At 37.9% G+C, this 15770-nt stretch overlaps 1 protein-coding gene across 1 annotated transcript; it reads right to left on the reverse strand.

Annotated features, from left to right (window-relative positions):
- Positions 1–14819: 14819 nt before the first annotated feature.
- On the reverse strand, positions 14820–15770 carry LOC127095425 (uncharacterized). The gene is made up of 2 exons (XM_051034118.1): positions 15457–15770; positions 14820–15348 (listed from the first exon to the last, which is right to left on the reverse strand). The coding sequence occupies exons 1-2, from the start codon at positions 15768–15770 to the stop codon at positions 14820–14822; spliced, it is 843 nt and encodes a 280-aa protein (XP_050890075.1).

Below are 15770 nucleotides of genomic sequence, written 5' to 3' on the forward strand. Positions count from 1 at the left end.
GAGAAACCTAGGTTTAGGGAGATTTTCACAATACATGACATTTGAAAAAAAGGAGTAAAGAGGCAATAGGAAAGGTGATCAAGGGAAGAGAATGAAGTTTTCAATTCAGAATTTTTGCAAGGAATTCAGGTAAGGGTGGGGACTTGTTCCAATAGTAATGAGTATGATAGAAGGGTTGAAGAAGGAACCTTTAACCTCCTTAGGGTTGGGTGTTTTGATTAATAATTTTGAATTTGGATGCTATGATGGTTGTTATATGGTTATTATATGATGAATTTCATGTTCCTTATGTGCGTGTATTTTTTTGTTTTTATGATAGAACATATATCCACCATTGTTGCGATTTCGAAGGTTCTAGGCATAATCTTAAAATTGTGATTAAATGATTTAATTATGTTAAAACTCTAAATTAACTTTAGATAATTAGAGTATTGCATGAGTTGTAATTTTATGAGCATTTAAATTTTTACGGAATCGAAATCGGAGGTCTGGAAGACCTCCAACGATGAAAAACGCAGAAAACTATGCACTCTGTCCGTCAAGACCGCGCTCAGCGTGAGAGCCTTTTTTTATGTTTTTCGGTTGAAATCGTTTTGGCCATAACATTTGATCCGTAATTCCAAATTGAGTTTCGTTTGAAGTGTCGGATATCTGAAATAGAGGACTATAACTTTGGTTTAGGAATAAAATAATTTTTGTGATTATTTCATGGACGTTTTTGGGGTTGAAGAAGATGAAAATTGTGTTGGAAATTTTAGAAAACAACAACTTTTTAATAACGCCTTCGTGCACGGTTTTGATCATAACTTTCAACTCGTGAATCATTTTGGGTTGGGATTTGAAGCATTAGAAATTTGAATATAAGAGATATAATGTGATGTTGATAAGTGAATTGATTGAGTATTATTCCTATGCCTACTGTGTTGGTGAAGTTTTTGTTCATACGTTTGGTTAATGAATTGTTGACACATCCCGACGATTTTGGTCATAACTTTTATTTCGTAAGTCCGGTTTTGGTGTTGTTTGAAGCATTAGAAAGCTAACACTCAGACCTATAACATGGTAGTGAGTGTTGAGAGGTTTTAATAATATTCACATGCCTACTATGTTAAGAAATGTATTGGTTTATACGTTTGGTTGATAAATCGTTGCATTATTGTAATATCACGGTGTGATAATTATGTTGTTATGTCGATGATGTTAAGATGTTGACGAGTTGCTGTTGTTTATTGATATTATTCATATGGTAACATGAATTGGTTGTTGTATGATGAATGATGTGATGCATAAATGATGAGATGTGTGTGAGGATCCTTTAGGTGAACCTTGTTGTGTTAATGCATGTTATTCGAGAGTCATGCATCTTGGTGTATGGGCTTCGGTCCAATTTTGGTGAGCCTCGATTCTATGGTGATGGATCGGGTGCGAGTAGCTAATTCTTATTATGGGGTATTAGTGAAGAGTTACCTATGTTGATAGTTACGAGTTTTGGTGAGCCTCAATCCCATTGTGATAGATCGGGTGCAAGTAGCTAATTCCTATTATGGGGGATTAGTGAAGCGTTACCTATGGTGATGGTAGCAATTTTGGTGTGCTCTAGTTCCAAGAGGGAATAGATCATATGGTGGGGATCAAGGAGTGAGATGAACCTGAGTGTTCATATTTGGTACCATGTACATGTCGAGTCGGTGTTGAGTATATTGCATAAGTGTTGCATTTGTATTGGTTATTGTTGATGTGTTGTTGGATGAGATTTTGTTGCATATGATGTTAATGATAATTGAGATATGGTTTTGTATGATGTTGATGATAATTGAGATGTTGTCGTGTATGATGTTGATTATGATTTGGATGTAAGAATGTGATATATTGTTGTGCATGATTGTGTAGATGTTGTACTCTATTCTTCATTCTATATTGTTATTATTGAAATGAATTCTCACCCATTCTGTTTGAATGTTGCCTTTACATGGGCATCGTGCAAATACTCAAGAGTAGTATTGATGAAGTAAGTGGAAGGTAGCTCTTGGATTACTTCTTTATTTTGTCGCTTTTGCTAGTGGTATCTTGCTCTTATCATGTAACATCGGGTTGGGTTAAACGCTTATTTTATTCCTTATGTCTGATTATGTTGAAGTCATAAGACTAATTTTATTGTTGAAAATTCTTAAGATGTTGAGTTGATTGATTAGAACTCTCTTATTTTGTTATTACAATTGAAGTTGAGACTAGATGTTATTACTTGCTTTATCTTCCATAATTGTGATGATACTTTAAAATGGAAGTGAGCGTGCAATGATAAGTTATGAATGTCTTATTTTGTGAATATATAATATCGATCATATGAGAAGGATGTCGTGTAAATATCCAAAGTAAGATTCAGATAAGTGGGATGTCGTGTAAACATCCTTATTATAAATGTGTGTATTGAAATTTACTGTTGAAACCCGTGTTACGGAGCAGGTCATGTGTGTTATGAATGTGTGACACCCTACGTGCTTTTATTTTATATTTAATTTACGTAATAAATTATGTGCGGGGTTTAGGGTGTTACACAAGCCACTCCCAAACTTGATACACTTGGAACCCTTAACTCCTACCAATTGTAATGCAGGCAGAACCTAGACAACTATATGAAGAAGATGTTCCTCACCTACATAGTTTAGTTTTGATGAAGACAAAACTTATCAAAGAAGAAAATATTTGGAATCAAGAATGCATAAGCTTATAGATATTTTGAAAGTAAATGAAATTGATCTTGATGCTAAGGTACTCAATTGTAACTCATTATGTATAAACTTTATATGCTCAAAAACTAATACTCATCTTATTATCTAAAGTTCTCAAATTATCATGCATAAATATTTTGAAGCAAATGCATAAAAAGCATAATTTTAAAAAAATTGTCTTCACTTTTTAAGTCAGGTTCGTTGCACTTTTTAAGTCAGACATGGTTAACTGATTTAACAAAATCTGTTGTTTGAAATTTGAAAATTTGTTTTAAATTCAAATTTTGTCCAACACTTGTTAAGTCAGGTATCCATTTAACCACTTAAGAAGTCACATACAAAATTCAAAATTATGTCTTTTAGAGAACAATTGTCACTCTAAACTATTGCAAACCTTCATGAAAATGTCTCAAAAACGTTTCCATTAACTCAGAGATTTTTTAGGATGCATTTAAGATAAAATACACTAATTTTCAAATTACCTATTTCATTATTAACTTTTTACATCAATTCAAATAATTTTCTAAGAGTTCATTCTTTTTCAAAAATATCAAAACTTTGCGCATAACTTTAAAATCACCCAAAAAGTTTCATAATATATTATGAGCATTTAAGGTTTATATATATTGTTGAATTGTATATTAAAAAGGAAGAAGAATTATTTATTCTTGGAAATTATCCAAAAAATATATTTTACTCAAAAGTATCATTTTGTTATAACTTGATCACCAAATGTGTGGTGACAATTATTTGTAAATAGAAAGTGGTGTGCTTTCTAAGTGTATGTGATTTTTGTCATAATGTTGTTAATTATTGGATAAAGATCTTTTGAATCGGGGTGATTCAAAGTTAATCATAAGTGTTGGTGTTGTTGGAAATCAAGGAAGTGATTTGCTTCTTTGTTGTTGTTAGAAGATTGTAGAAGAAATCTTCGTGTGAGACTCGTACAAAGATCTAACAATAGTGAAAATCTCTCACGGGGTGTCATAGCAGGTTATAGGTGCTTACCAGTAATTTCTGACAAACAACCACTAGTCCTCCAATATTATTAATCTTGGTAACTTAAAGGATCGACTAGATTGATCCTAGGACATGTGTCTCAAGAACTAGTGTTACGGTGATTTGATTCATGATTAAGTTTGTTTCTGGTTTATGAATGGTAATTAGGGTTCTTTATCTAGCGTTAATGGCACAAAGTAAAGGTGTTTCGACAATAAACTCTAAACGAAATCTAAAGGCTTATGACTTTAAAGATAAAGGATAAATGGCAGCAATTCTGTAAAAAGGCTTTTTTACAGATAACAAAGGTAATTGACAAAAGTAAAGATAAATAACTTGAAGTAAAAGGTTTTAAGTTTGAAAAGATGCTAGAAATAAAGGTTTGACGAAATGTAAATGTAAAGGTAGAAATAATGACGAAAGACTTTGAAGATAAAGGTAATTCGACAGAAGGCTTAAATAGAAATAAAGACAGCAAATGATTATGGTTTAATTTAAGTAATTTGCATTAAAAAGATAACATGAAATGTAATCATGGTGTTCTTCATACATACATTTTCAGCAAAGACTCGTTTCTCTCGCTCCGGTACTTTGAGTATTTTTAGTGAATTTTGTATATCAGTTTGAACACACGAAATCTAAAAACTAAGACTCCTATTTATAACAATTCGACCCTAACGGTCTCTACACAGATGATTGCCACGTTCGATGTTTTCAAGCGTTGCGTGTCTCAGATGCTTCCACGCGTTCGTCTGACAAAACTACTTCGTTTGAATTTTAAATCTTTCCCGCTCGAAGCTTCAAATCTGCCAAACGCCGCTGTCGAAGAGAACTTGTGGAGATCCTAAAATCTTCTAAGTCTTAAGCTTCGACAAAAAGGTTCTTTCTCCCAAGAAAAGGATTTAATAAATAGCTTCGACAAAGCCATTTTTATATTATTCTCCAAAACATAATATTTTCAAAGAACTTCAACCTAATGGTCAAAATCTCCAACTAACAAATTTCCCCCAATAAATGTCTATTTCAAATCAATGCAGAAATGGGCATTTCTTGTAATCACCAGATTTCGACCAGAGACCTTTCATAGACCTAAAAGTCCATAACTGTCAGTTAATCATGACTTACATTTTCAAAATGTCTCATCAAGACGTGCGTGCAGTTATTAACATCATGAATTTCAACTTCCAAGAAGAATGAACAGTAATCCTTGCACCTTCTTCACAGAAAAGCCACCACGTGGCCCACTACCTTTGTAAGGTGTAACCAACCAACTCGTAGGTTAACACTATAAAAGCCCATTGTCACTTCCTTTTCCCCTTTTTACAAAAATCTTCATCTTCAACCTGAGTTTATCTCCAAACTTCTCTAAAACGTTTCTTCTTCTTCACAACCCTAATCTTTCGAAACCTCAAAAAACCCATAACAATGTCTTCTGATAAACAGCAGAAGAAATCAAAGAACATTAAAGGCGCTGGATCTTCAAAGAGTTCTGCTTCTCAAAACATTTCAACAAGCAAAATCATAACTGTTGGGAATCGGAAGTACATTACTCCTCCAAAACTCATCAAAGAACAAAAAGCAATATATGCTTCCCAGGTAATGATTCCCTCTTTACTTTCTGGAAATACTTTAGGATTTTTAGGCCCATTAGTTCCTGAAGTACATTTAGAGAAATGCGTAAAGTTTTTTCCTTGTTATCACACTACAAAACCCATAGCAAACAAAACTGCTTCCTCTAGAAATGCTGAAGATTCAGTCCAAAGAGAGGCTTTTCAACTAGATTATATTACTGATAGTTTCAGACCCTTTCGTTCTTGTCCAACTTTAGACAAATCTTATTTAGCTTGGTTGACGAAAGTTGAGAAAAAGAAAGCTCCATTTTGGAAAGAATTGGGCATTTTCGACCTGATTCAGATGTCGAAACTAGGGGTTAGCTACTGCCAACCTTTGTTACTATCTAGTCTGTATTTCTGGGATAGTACGTATAATACCTTTCATTTCCCATGTGGAATGATAACTCCTATGCTCTTCGACGTAGCTGCTATTTTTGGACTCCCTCCGACAGGAGAAACCTTCGACCCCTATCCAGACTGCAAAAACTTAATTGACTTTAACGTCAAGAATGCTTCGTTCAGCACTTATATTAATTTATATCATGCTAATGGGGAAGAAGTTTCCGACGTAGAACATATAGCGTTCTTGGGTCTGTGGTTATCCAAGTTTTTCTTCTGCTGTAAATCTCTGCAAGTTGCAAAGAGATTTCTAACACTTGCTAATCAATTGCACGCTGGTCGAAAGGTATGTTTAAGTGAACTTCTATTGGCTAGTTTATATGAGAGTCTAGGGTCTGCTAGTGCCAAGTTGAAGGAGTATAAAGCTGGTACAAACTTATTACTATCTGGGTCTTATTGGCTTCTTTAATTGTGGCTCAATGCCACCTTCGAACCCTCTTTGCCAACACATGGAAATATTGATGAAAATGCCCCAGAGATAGTAAATCGAAGCATTGAAGGCACCAGACTCCTTCAGTTGACTCCAGTTGATGATGTTGACAATCTGCAAACTTCCCTTACCAAATATACCCTGATGTTCTCGAAGCGTCACAATTTTTCTCCTTCGATGGCTCCATTTTCCAGTCGAACCCATGGTCCTTCCTAGTTCACTGCTTCGCTTGAAGATGCTATTAAGGACGCCAACACAGAGATCGAAGATATATGGCATGCATTTCTTTTCCCAAGGCTGCTTGTTTCACGGATCTTGCCAGTAAAGAGCCATGTTTGCTTGTTGGCTTACCAACCTAATTTTGTCTCTTAACAATTTGGGTTGTGTCAACTCATTCCTGTCTCTCTATTCAATCGAAAGCGCGGGATATGTTGTGCGGGGACTGATTGGAGCGCTCGAGACATTGCAACACACAAGGAATTCCATGCAAACTTTGCTGAATTTCAATTAATAGCATACCAACCGTCATTCCACTCTACCAATGGGTTCACCACTTGGTGGACAGATTTCTATTCCAAGAACATGTTTACTACTGCTGAAATCAAGGAACGTCTAACGAAGGCCTTTTCATCTTTGTAGGAAAATGTCTACAAAGGTAAGCTTACACATTCTAAAGAAATCCAAGCATTCCAAAAGTACTTTGAAACTATCTATAACCTAATGGAACTTGTTCAAACCGTCTGTTACGCAGCGCCAGTTTTAAAAGAGAAATTTGAAAAATGAATTGCCAAAAAGAAATTTCCCAAAGCTGTAAAACCTGAATTTAAATATGATTTGGCCTTTGAGTGCGAACCACCCAAATTTCCAAATTTACCCAGTGCAGACTTTGCTTTGTCATTTTTTCCCCCTTACCCATATTGGTTCACATGTGGGAACATTTTTAATGAACTGAAAAATGACCAACAAAAACCTGCTAAAAGAGTAGTTGCAACCAAACATACCTTAGACAGTTTCAAAGGCTTTCTTCACTTTGACTTGGATGCAGTGAGAATTACCTCTCCGACATGTGAAGGTGTGGAATGTTTGGATTTCTTGGTTTTACAACTCCTTTTCGTCTTTTGCTAATCTTTTAAACATTGCATGTTTCGAATAACTCACATTCTTCTTTAGCTGTTGAAAGGAAGGCGGTGAAGAAAGAGAAGCCTGTGGCGAAAGCTAGTTCAAATACTGCTTCTAAGCCAACTACCTCTTCGAGCCAGGGGTCCCCTTATGCCAATGATGTTGCTCCAGAAAAAACAAAGAAAAGTTCAAAGGTATTACATCAAATAACTTCTCTGTCTCTTTCGTATTTGTCTAATTGTTTATAATTCTCCTTCTTTCAGGGTAGTGGCAAGCCTCCTTTAACGCCAAAGAAAAGAAAAGTCCCAACTGAAAGTGCAATTCTTGTCGAAGAAGATGAAGAAGAAACTCCTCTAACTCCACTTGAGAAGAAATAGAAAAAGAATAAGGCAACAGTTGCCCCTTACCAAACAGCCAAACAACAAGGTGTCGGAATCAAGATTCTCCCTCCTCCTTCAAAGGAAACTCAATCTCAGCCCTCTGGTGGCGCAGTGTTGGAGCACATTGGGAGTAATGCTTCCGACCCTGAGGCTCAACAGGTGAACTTCTATCCTGAGTCTTTTATCTTTCGATAAACTTATTTTTTATTCTAACACTTTGTTTCAGGAAAAACCTACCACTCCCCTCATTTCTACTGCCAATCAAAGTGATCCTTCGAGCGATATGAATCCGTCTCCTCCTCCGACAATCAGCGGTGCTGTTCAAAACAAAGGATCTTCGACTGGAGCACAACATCTCGAAGCAGATAATGTCCAAAACGAACAAGAAACCTCTTCTCCTGGCGAAGATGGTAAAAAGGATTCGAAGCAAGCTGAAGAGAAGGATTCAGAAGAGAAAGAAGATTCTGAGGATACTCCCAGTAACTCTCCTCCAAGAGTTACGTTCCCTTCAGGTTACGCTGACGAAGATGATCATGATTCTGATGAAATTGAGGGGTACTTTCAACAAGATGAAGACATGAGTGAGGGAGACGCCGATCCTGAGGGAAATCAGACTGGAACTGGTGATGCTATTGTCGAAACAGTCCCAGATCCAACTAATGTTCGATCATCCACCATCCAGACTTCGCCTATATCACTTACTGAGGAGGAGAAAAATGCTTTGAAACAAAATGATCCCCTCAAGTATGTAAGGTTGATGATGGCTCAAAGATAATCTTCTTCATAAAAAAGCATTTATGGAGCTTCGACCCATTCTGGTGCCAGTGCAAACGAAGCATCATATGACGAACTCCTTAAGCAGGTGAAGCAGGTTGTTTTTGATATAGATCTCTTTGAAGAATTGAGGAAAGATGTGGGATCAAGCTTTGGTATAAAGAAGCTGATAAGCAAGATCGACATCACTGCTTGCCCCACTGATATAGGTGAAGCCCTTATTGACATCCAGAACCTCATTGACCAAGTTTGTGCTGAATACCATAGGGAGGTGGATGCCAAAGCAAAACTTCAATCAACTGAACAAGCTCAAGCTACTGAGTTTGATAACGCCCTTCGAACTTCAAAAGCCTCTGAGGAGTTAGCCGCTTCCAGAAAATCAGCCAAAGCAGAATTCAACACCTATACTGCTTCGATACAACTCTGGGAATCTCACATTGCATAATTGCAGAAGAAGATTTCTGATGCTAAGGCGAAGCAGGCTGCTATCCAAGGCTTGGATAGTACTAAAGCTGATAATCTGGCGAAGCAGAGCGTAGATCACGTCAAAAAGGCTACTGCTATGAATGAAGATATTGCACGCCTCAGAGGGGTTCAAGTTGCTGTTCAGTACAAGATAGGCTTGGAGAAGATAAGGTATGACCGGATGAAGGCCACTATCCCTTTCTGATTTTCACTTGTATTCGTTCTATTCGACTTTTTTTTGTTTGTAATTCGATTAAGACAAAGCCATCTTGGCAAAATTTGAAGTTTTAAATATATTCACCATCTTGGCTATGATAGTTCTTTGCTTACTACGTTGTTATGATTTTAACTTCATGCACAAATGGTTTATACTTTTTTAAGTATTTCCCATTTACTTTTAGGATTCTTCGATCCTCTGCTAGTTCTTCTATTTCGTATGCATTATTTGAAAATGCTTTTAAAATTCGAAAAGGTCCTTCCCAATGTGGAGACCATTTTCCTAATATTTTATTCTTTCGATCCATAGGTAATATAACTTTCCAAACTAAATCATTCATACTGAAAGTTTTACCTTTGACCTTCTTATTGTATGATCTTGCTACCCTCTCCTTCTGTCTTCTTAATACTTCTAATGCATGCAACCTTTCTTCATCCAAATCAACCAGTTCATTCACCATCATTTCCCAATATAGGTCAGATGGAATTTCTCCTTGTCTTTGGATTCTCACTGATTGCAAGTAGATTTCGACAGGTAATACTGCATCATGTCCAAATGTAAGTTGGAAAGGTGTAGTGTTAGTAGCTTCTTTAGGGGAGGTTCGACAAGCCCAAAGTGCTTGATCTAAAGTTTTGTGCCAATTTTTTAGCTTCTTCCCTACATGCTTTTTAATTAAACCAATTATTACTTTATTGGCTGCTTCGACTTGCCCATTGGCTTGAGCATAATAGGGTGTGGATGTTAATAATTTGAAACCCATTTCCTTTGCAAATTCTTGCATCTTTCGACCAGTAAAAACTGATCCTTGATTTGTTGTTATATTTTCTGGGATCCCAAATCTATATAATATTTGCCTTTGAATGAATTCAATGACAGTTTCTTGATCCACATTTACTAAAGGTACTTCTTCGACCCATTTAGTGAAATAGTCAATTCCTACAAGGATGTACTTTTGACCTTTGGATGAAGTAGGTCGAATTTCCCCAATTAGATCTAATGCCCAACCTCTGAAAGGCCAAGGCTTGATAATTGCATGAAGCTCACTTGCAGGAGCATGTTGAATTCCTACATGTACTTGACATTCTTGGCAACCCTTAGCAAACTCTATACAATCTTTTAACATGGTGGGCCAATACATTCCATATCTGAAAAGCAACCATTTCATCTTATGGCCTTCCTGGTGTGCTCCACAGGCTCCACTATGTACACTAGATAATGCTAAGTACGCCTCGTTTTCTCCTAAACATTTCAACAGGATCCCTTCAGGGGTTTTCTGTAATAATTCATTCCCCATCAAAACATAAGATAAAACCCTGTACTTGGTTTTTCTTTTTGTATCTATCGAAGGGTCCTTGAGATAATTAATAATTGGATTCCTCCAATCTGTATCCATTAAGGTATTAATGGCCAGTACTTCGAACTCGTCTTTGTTAGCATATCCTAACTGAGTGCTTTCCAAATCTGTCGGAGACAATCTGGCAGCCATTGCTTTTCCTTTTACTTCGACAAGTTCCTCTAGCTTCTCTTTTGAAATTCTATACCCTGAAGCTATTTGTGCTAAGTCATTAGCTTCTTGGTTTTTTATTCTAGGAACATGTTTTATGTCTACATATTCAAAAAAATTGAGCAACCTATTTGCAATGACGAAGTACATAATCAAATTTTCTTTTATACATTTGTACTCGTTCGTTAGTTGCTTAATTACTAATTCTGAGTCTCCTTTAATTTCGACCCTAGTTGCCCCCAATTCCAACAAAGCCTCAAGTCCTGCAATAAGGGCTTCATATTCTGCTTCGTTGTTAGAACAAAGGGGACCTTCGATTCTATATTTGAGTTTTGTTGGAATTCCATCAGGAGAAATTATCATGATCCCAACTCCACTTCCATCCTTATGAGTGGAACCGTCGAAGAATAATCTCCAAGGTTTTAACTCAACTTGAAGTTGAGGACTTTCGACCACTGCATGGTCTACAATAAAGTCTAATACTATTTGTCCCTTCATTGCTCTTAAAGGCATAAAGGCTAAAGAGTATTCAGTGAGGGCTAATGCCCATTTGCCAATTCGACTATGCATTATTGGCTTCGATAACATATACTTAGTGACATCAAAGTGTGAAGAGACGTATAAATCAATAGGTTTTATATAATACTTGAGTTTAGTACAAGAGAAATGCAAATAAAGACACAACTTTTCTATTGAAGTGTGTCTAGTTTCTGCATCATTTAAAACCCTACTAAGATAATAAATGGCTCTTTCGACGCCATCTTCATTCTCTTGTGCTAACATGCTACCTATAGTAGTGTCGGAAGCTGATATATACAATCTCATAGGCTTCTTTCCACATGGTGGTGACAAGATAGGAGGATTCATTAGATAATGCTTGATCTTGTCGAATGCCTTTTGATGTTCATCATTCCATTCGAACTTCCCTTGTTTCAGGCGTAGGAGGAGAGAGAAGGCTTGAGTTCGACCACTTAAGTTTGAGATGAATCTTCTCAGGAAGTTTATTTTTCCTAATAATGATTACAATTCTTTCTTAGTTGATGGTGCTTTGGTCTCCATGATAGCCTTCGTCTTATTCTGATTGATTTCTATCCCCTTTTTATGGACCATAAAGCCCAGAAAATCTTCAGCCTACACAAAGAATGCACATTTAAGAGGATTTATCTTTAAGCCATGTTTTCTCATTCTTTCGAATGATTGGCTGAGATGGGTTAGATGATTTTCGTCTGGTATAGATTTTATCACAACATCATCTATATAAACCTGCATAAATGTCTCTATATAATCATGGAATATAGAATTCATTGCTCGCTGGTATGTTGCCCCAACATTTTTTAAACCAAAGGGCATAACTATCCACTCATAAGTGCCTATTGCCCCTGGACATCGAAAGGCTGTTTTGGAAACATGCTCTTCCACAATGAAAATCTGGTTATAGCCAGAATATCCATCAAGCATGCTAAGATATTCATAGCCTGCAGCTGAGTCAACCAGCATCTCTGCCATAGGCATTGGATACTCATCTTTAGGAGTTGCTGCATTTAGATCACGAAAATCTATACATACTCTTAAAGAGCCATTTTTCTTAATTACAGGAACTATGTTTGCAATCCACTCGACATACCTTTTGGTCCTGATGAAATTGCATCGAAGAAGTCTTTCGACCTCTTTTTTGATCTTTGAGAGGATCTCTGGGGCGAATCTCCTTGGAGTCTGCTTGATGGGCTTCTTTCCATCCTTGATAGGCAACTTCAATTCGACCAGTTCCCTCTTCAAACCAGGCATCTCGTCGTAGTCCTAAGCAAAGCAATCTTTGTTTTCTCTTAGCAGTTCAATTACTCTTACTTTCAACTTGGGGTCCAGTTTAGTGCTGATGTAGGTGATTCTTTTTTTCTCCCATCTCCAAGATCAATTTCTTCAAGGGGATCCGACGCTAACATCTTCGCACTCGACGTTACTGGATCTTTTTCGAATCCCAGAGGCTCTTCATCATAGATGGCATCTAACCTCTGGTCTGTTAATTTCATAGGCACCTGTTCGTCAGGGGGTTTTGGTTTAAAGTACTCCCCAGGTCCTGCATTATAAATTTCACCATATGTGGCTTCGTCAGCCATGTTAGTTATCTCGGCTTTGAGAGCCGCTTTTCTTTTGTTCTCAGCCATGTAGGCCGAAATCTTTTCGAAAAAAGAAGACTCAGGCATGATCCAGGTCTTCGTCCCAGCCTGTTGGCCGTACTTCAGATGACTCCCCTTCTTCTAGGTCCCCCATAATTTCCCTATCCCACTGAAAGCCATTGGGATGTAGAGTCAAGAAATACAAGGCATTTTTACTTGGGGAGTAGATGTCCTCAGTGGGTGGCATGGTCCTATATGAGCCAAGTTCCTGTCAAAGTTCTTCTTATCTACATGGTTCACTTCCGCCATGAAGTAACTTTGGTCAGCTTCAACATTTTCTACTACACCATCTTCTCTCTAGATGGATACCCTCTGATGCATGGTCGAAGGAACTACCCTTATTCCATGGATCCATTCCCTTTCTAGCATCAAGTTGTAATTCGCCTTTGTAGGTATCACCATGAACATTGTTGGTCTTGTGATTGATCCAACAGTCAGATCTACTTGTATGACACCCAAAGTCTGCCCTATCTTACCCTCATAGTTCGACAATACCATATTGTGAGGTTTAACATCAGTATCGAACATACCTATCTTTTTTAACATGAACTGAGGCATCAGATTGACTGCTGCTCCTCCGTCCACCAGAACTTTGTTCACCCCCACATGTTCAACTTTAGCTCTAATGTATAGGGGTTTGAGATGGTTCTGCATCCCTTGGTGATGCCTTTCAAAAAGAGTATTCTGCTCTTCGACAACGCCATTGTTGAGAACATAGTAACGCACAGGTTTATGCTTCGCCATCTCCACAGCATCCGCTTCCTCATTGTCTTCAATCTCCGTCTCCTGATTATATTCGTATGGTAGAACTGATACCACATTGCAATTTATATTAACAGATGACACTCCGTCGGACTCAAAGTCGTCAGTGAGCATTTCTTCCTCCCTTATTTGTTCCTCCTGAACTTTCTGATTTGTGTTTTCGTTTTCAGATGAAAACAACTTCCTTCCTACAGGGGGTTTGGTCGAATTTGTAACGTTTGAGGGGACCTTGTTGTTGCTGGATTCTCCAATCTCCCTCGAAGTCATCTCTCTTTCAGCCTTCCTCAACCTCTGATGTCTTCTCCACTGGGACCTTGACATGGGATTCTTTCCTTTGTAGTTCTCCAGTCTGATAGCCTCTCTCTTAGATGCCTGGAACTGTTTTCTATAAGCACAAAAGGTTCTTCCTCCATCCTCAAAACTTTTCCACTTTCCCCTCTTCGATCCCGCCTGAGTCCATTTGTCCTCAGGGACTTCTGCCGGAAGTTTAAACATAACTCTTTTCGCCCTTGGGTGAGGGCTGTCTTGCCTCCTAGGAACTCCCCTCTTGTCGAACATGTACATATTCGGGTTACCTCCGTGTCCATCCCAACCTTGATTAGATGGAATTCTCTCGAACGCTTCAGCCAATTCCCTGTTGTAAACTGCCCCACATCTGGGACACATCAAGCATTCTGTTTCGTACTTGTAGAAACGCACAATAAAACCAAGAAGGCTTTCTCTAGGCTTGGGATACACCTTCAGTAGTTGGATTTCCTTTCTCCAATTTCTCTCAGTCTTAGTTCGTTGCCATCTTTCATAGTCCTCAGCCACCCTTCGACATATCATTATGTTACATCTTGGGCACAACAACATGTCAGAATTTCTTTTGTGACACCTCCAAAGGTATTCACGTAGGCTCCCATTGGCTTTGGGATAGCCAAACTGCATTCCCTCTTGCTCTATCTTCAGACACCTCTCCACTTCCTCCATTTCTGGGGGGGGGGGGGGGGTTGGTTCAGATCCACCATGTTGACACCTAGATTGGCACCATCAGCGATTGAAATTTCCTGAAATTTCTTTCTTAGGCCCTCAGTAGCCTTTGTTGCCTTCCCATTAAGACCTTCAGTGGCCTTTGGTTCGACATCAGCAACCTGGTCACCTTTGACAGAAATTCCAAAGGGAACATCATTATTTAGGCCATCAGTAGCCTGCTTTCCAACTAGCATATAGCCTTCAGTTCCTGTTTCCTTCACAGCCTCCACTTCCACCATGTCAATCATGTTGATTTCGACAGGTTAAACATAATTTTTTGTCAGCAATGTTGAGGGGGTCAACATCAACCTTCATCTGGTTTCTCCCCTTGTCAGTGAACTTGAGGCGGCCATCCTTAATTGCATTCTGAATGAGATCCCTGAAAAGAAAGCATTGTGAGGTTTTATAGCCTAAAAAATTGTGATATTTAGAGAAGCCTATTTTCTTCCGTTGTTCCAACAGAGGAATTTTGGTATTATGAGGCACTATCATTTGGCCATCTTTTACTAATATATCGAAGATTTCATCACATTTGGTAACGTCAAATGTGTAAGTCTTTTTAGGAAATCTATCATTCTTTTCAGTTTCGACAGGGTTCCTGCCATTCGAAGGTGTAAGTAATTTACAAGCATAAGGTGGTGGTGCTTCTTTTAATTCAGCCAAATCTACTTCGAATTCCTCGAGACCATAAGGGTCATTAGAGATTTCAGACTCCTCATCTTCGAATTCGACATAAGCAACCCTTTCTTTCTTATAATTCTTATTCGCTCTGGCCTTTTCAGCTTTTAAACGTTCGACCTGTCAAACCCTGTCTGCTAATTGGGCCATATCTCTTAGATACTGGGTATCTAACTTTTTCCTAATGGAATACTCTAACCCTCCAGCGGCCATTTCGACCAATTCATGTTCAGGCACTACTGTAAAGCATATAGATTTCAACAGACGGAACCTATTCAGATAATCATCTATGGGTTCAGTGAATTTTCTTTTAATACTGGCTAATTCCTTAAGACTTATCTTAGTTTGGCCCATGTAGAATTGTTCATGAAATAATCTCTCCAAATGAGGCCAAGTATCTATGGAATTTGGTGGCAAAGTTGTAAACCACATGAAGGCATTCTTCGTTAAAGAACTGGGGAAATATTTCATTCTTAGGTTCTCACTGTTCGCCAAATCCCCTGCCTCAGTCAT

This window comes from Lathyrus oleraceus, chromosome 6 (assembly GCF_024323335.1).
Source record: "Lathyrus oleraceus cultivar Zhongwan6 chromosome 6, CAAS_Psat_ZW6_1.0, whole genome shotgun sequence".
Taxonomy (NCBI): Eukaryota; Viridiplantae; Streptophyta; class Magnoliopsida; order Fabales; family Fabaceae; genus Lathyrus; species Lathyrus oleraceus.

Excerpts from the sequence above, each read along its gene's own strand:
- LOC127095425 (XM_051034118.1), bottom strand. The coding sequence starts at position 15,770 with ATGACTGAGGCAGGGGATTTGGCGAACAGTGAGAACCTAAGAATGAAA. Across the intron at positions 15,349-15,456 it reads GTCGAAATGGCCGCTGGAGG|AGCGAATAAGAATTATAAGA; the intron begins GTTAGAGTATTC and ends TGAAAAGGCCAG.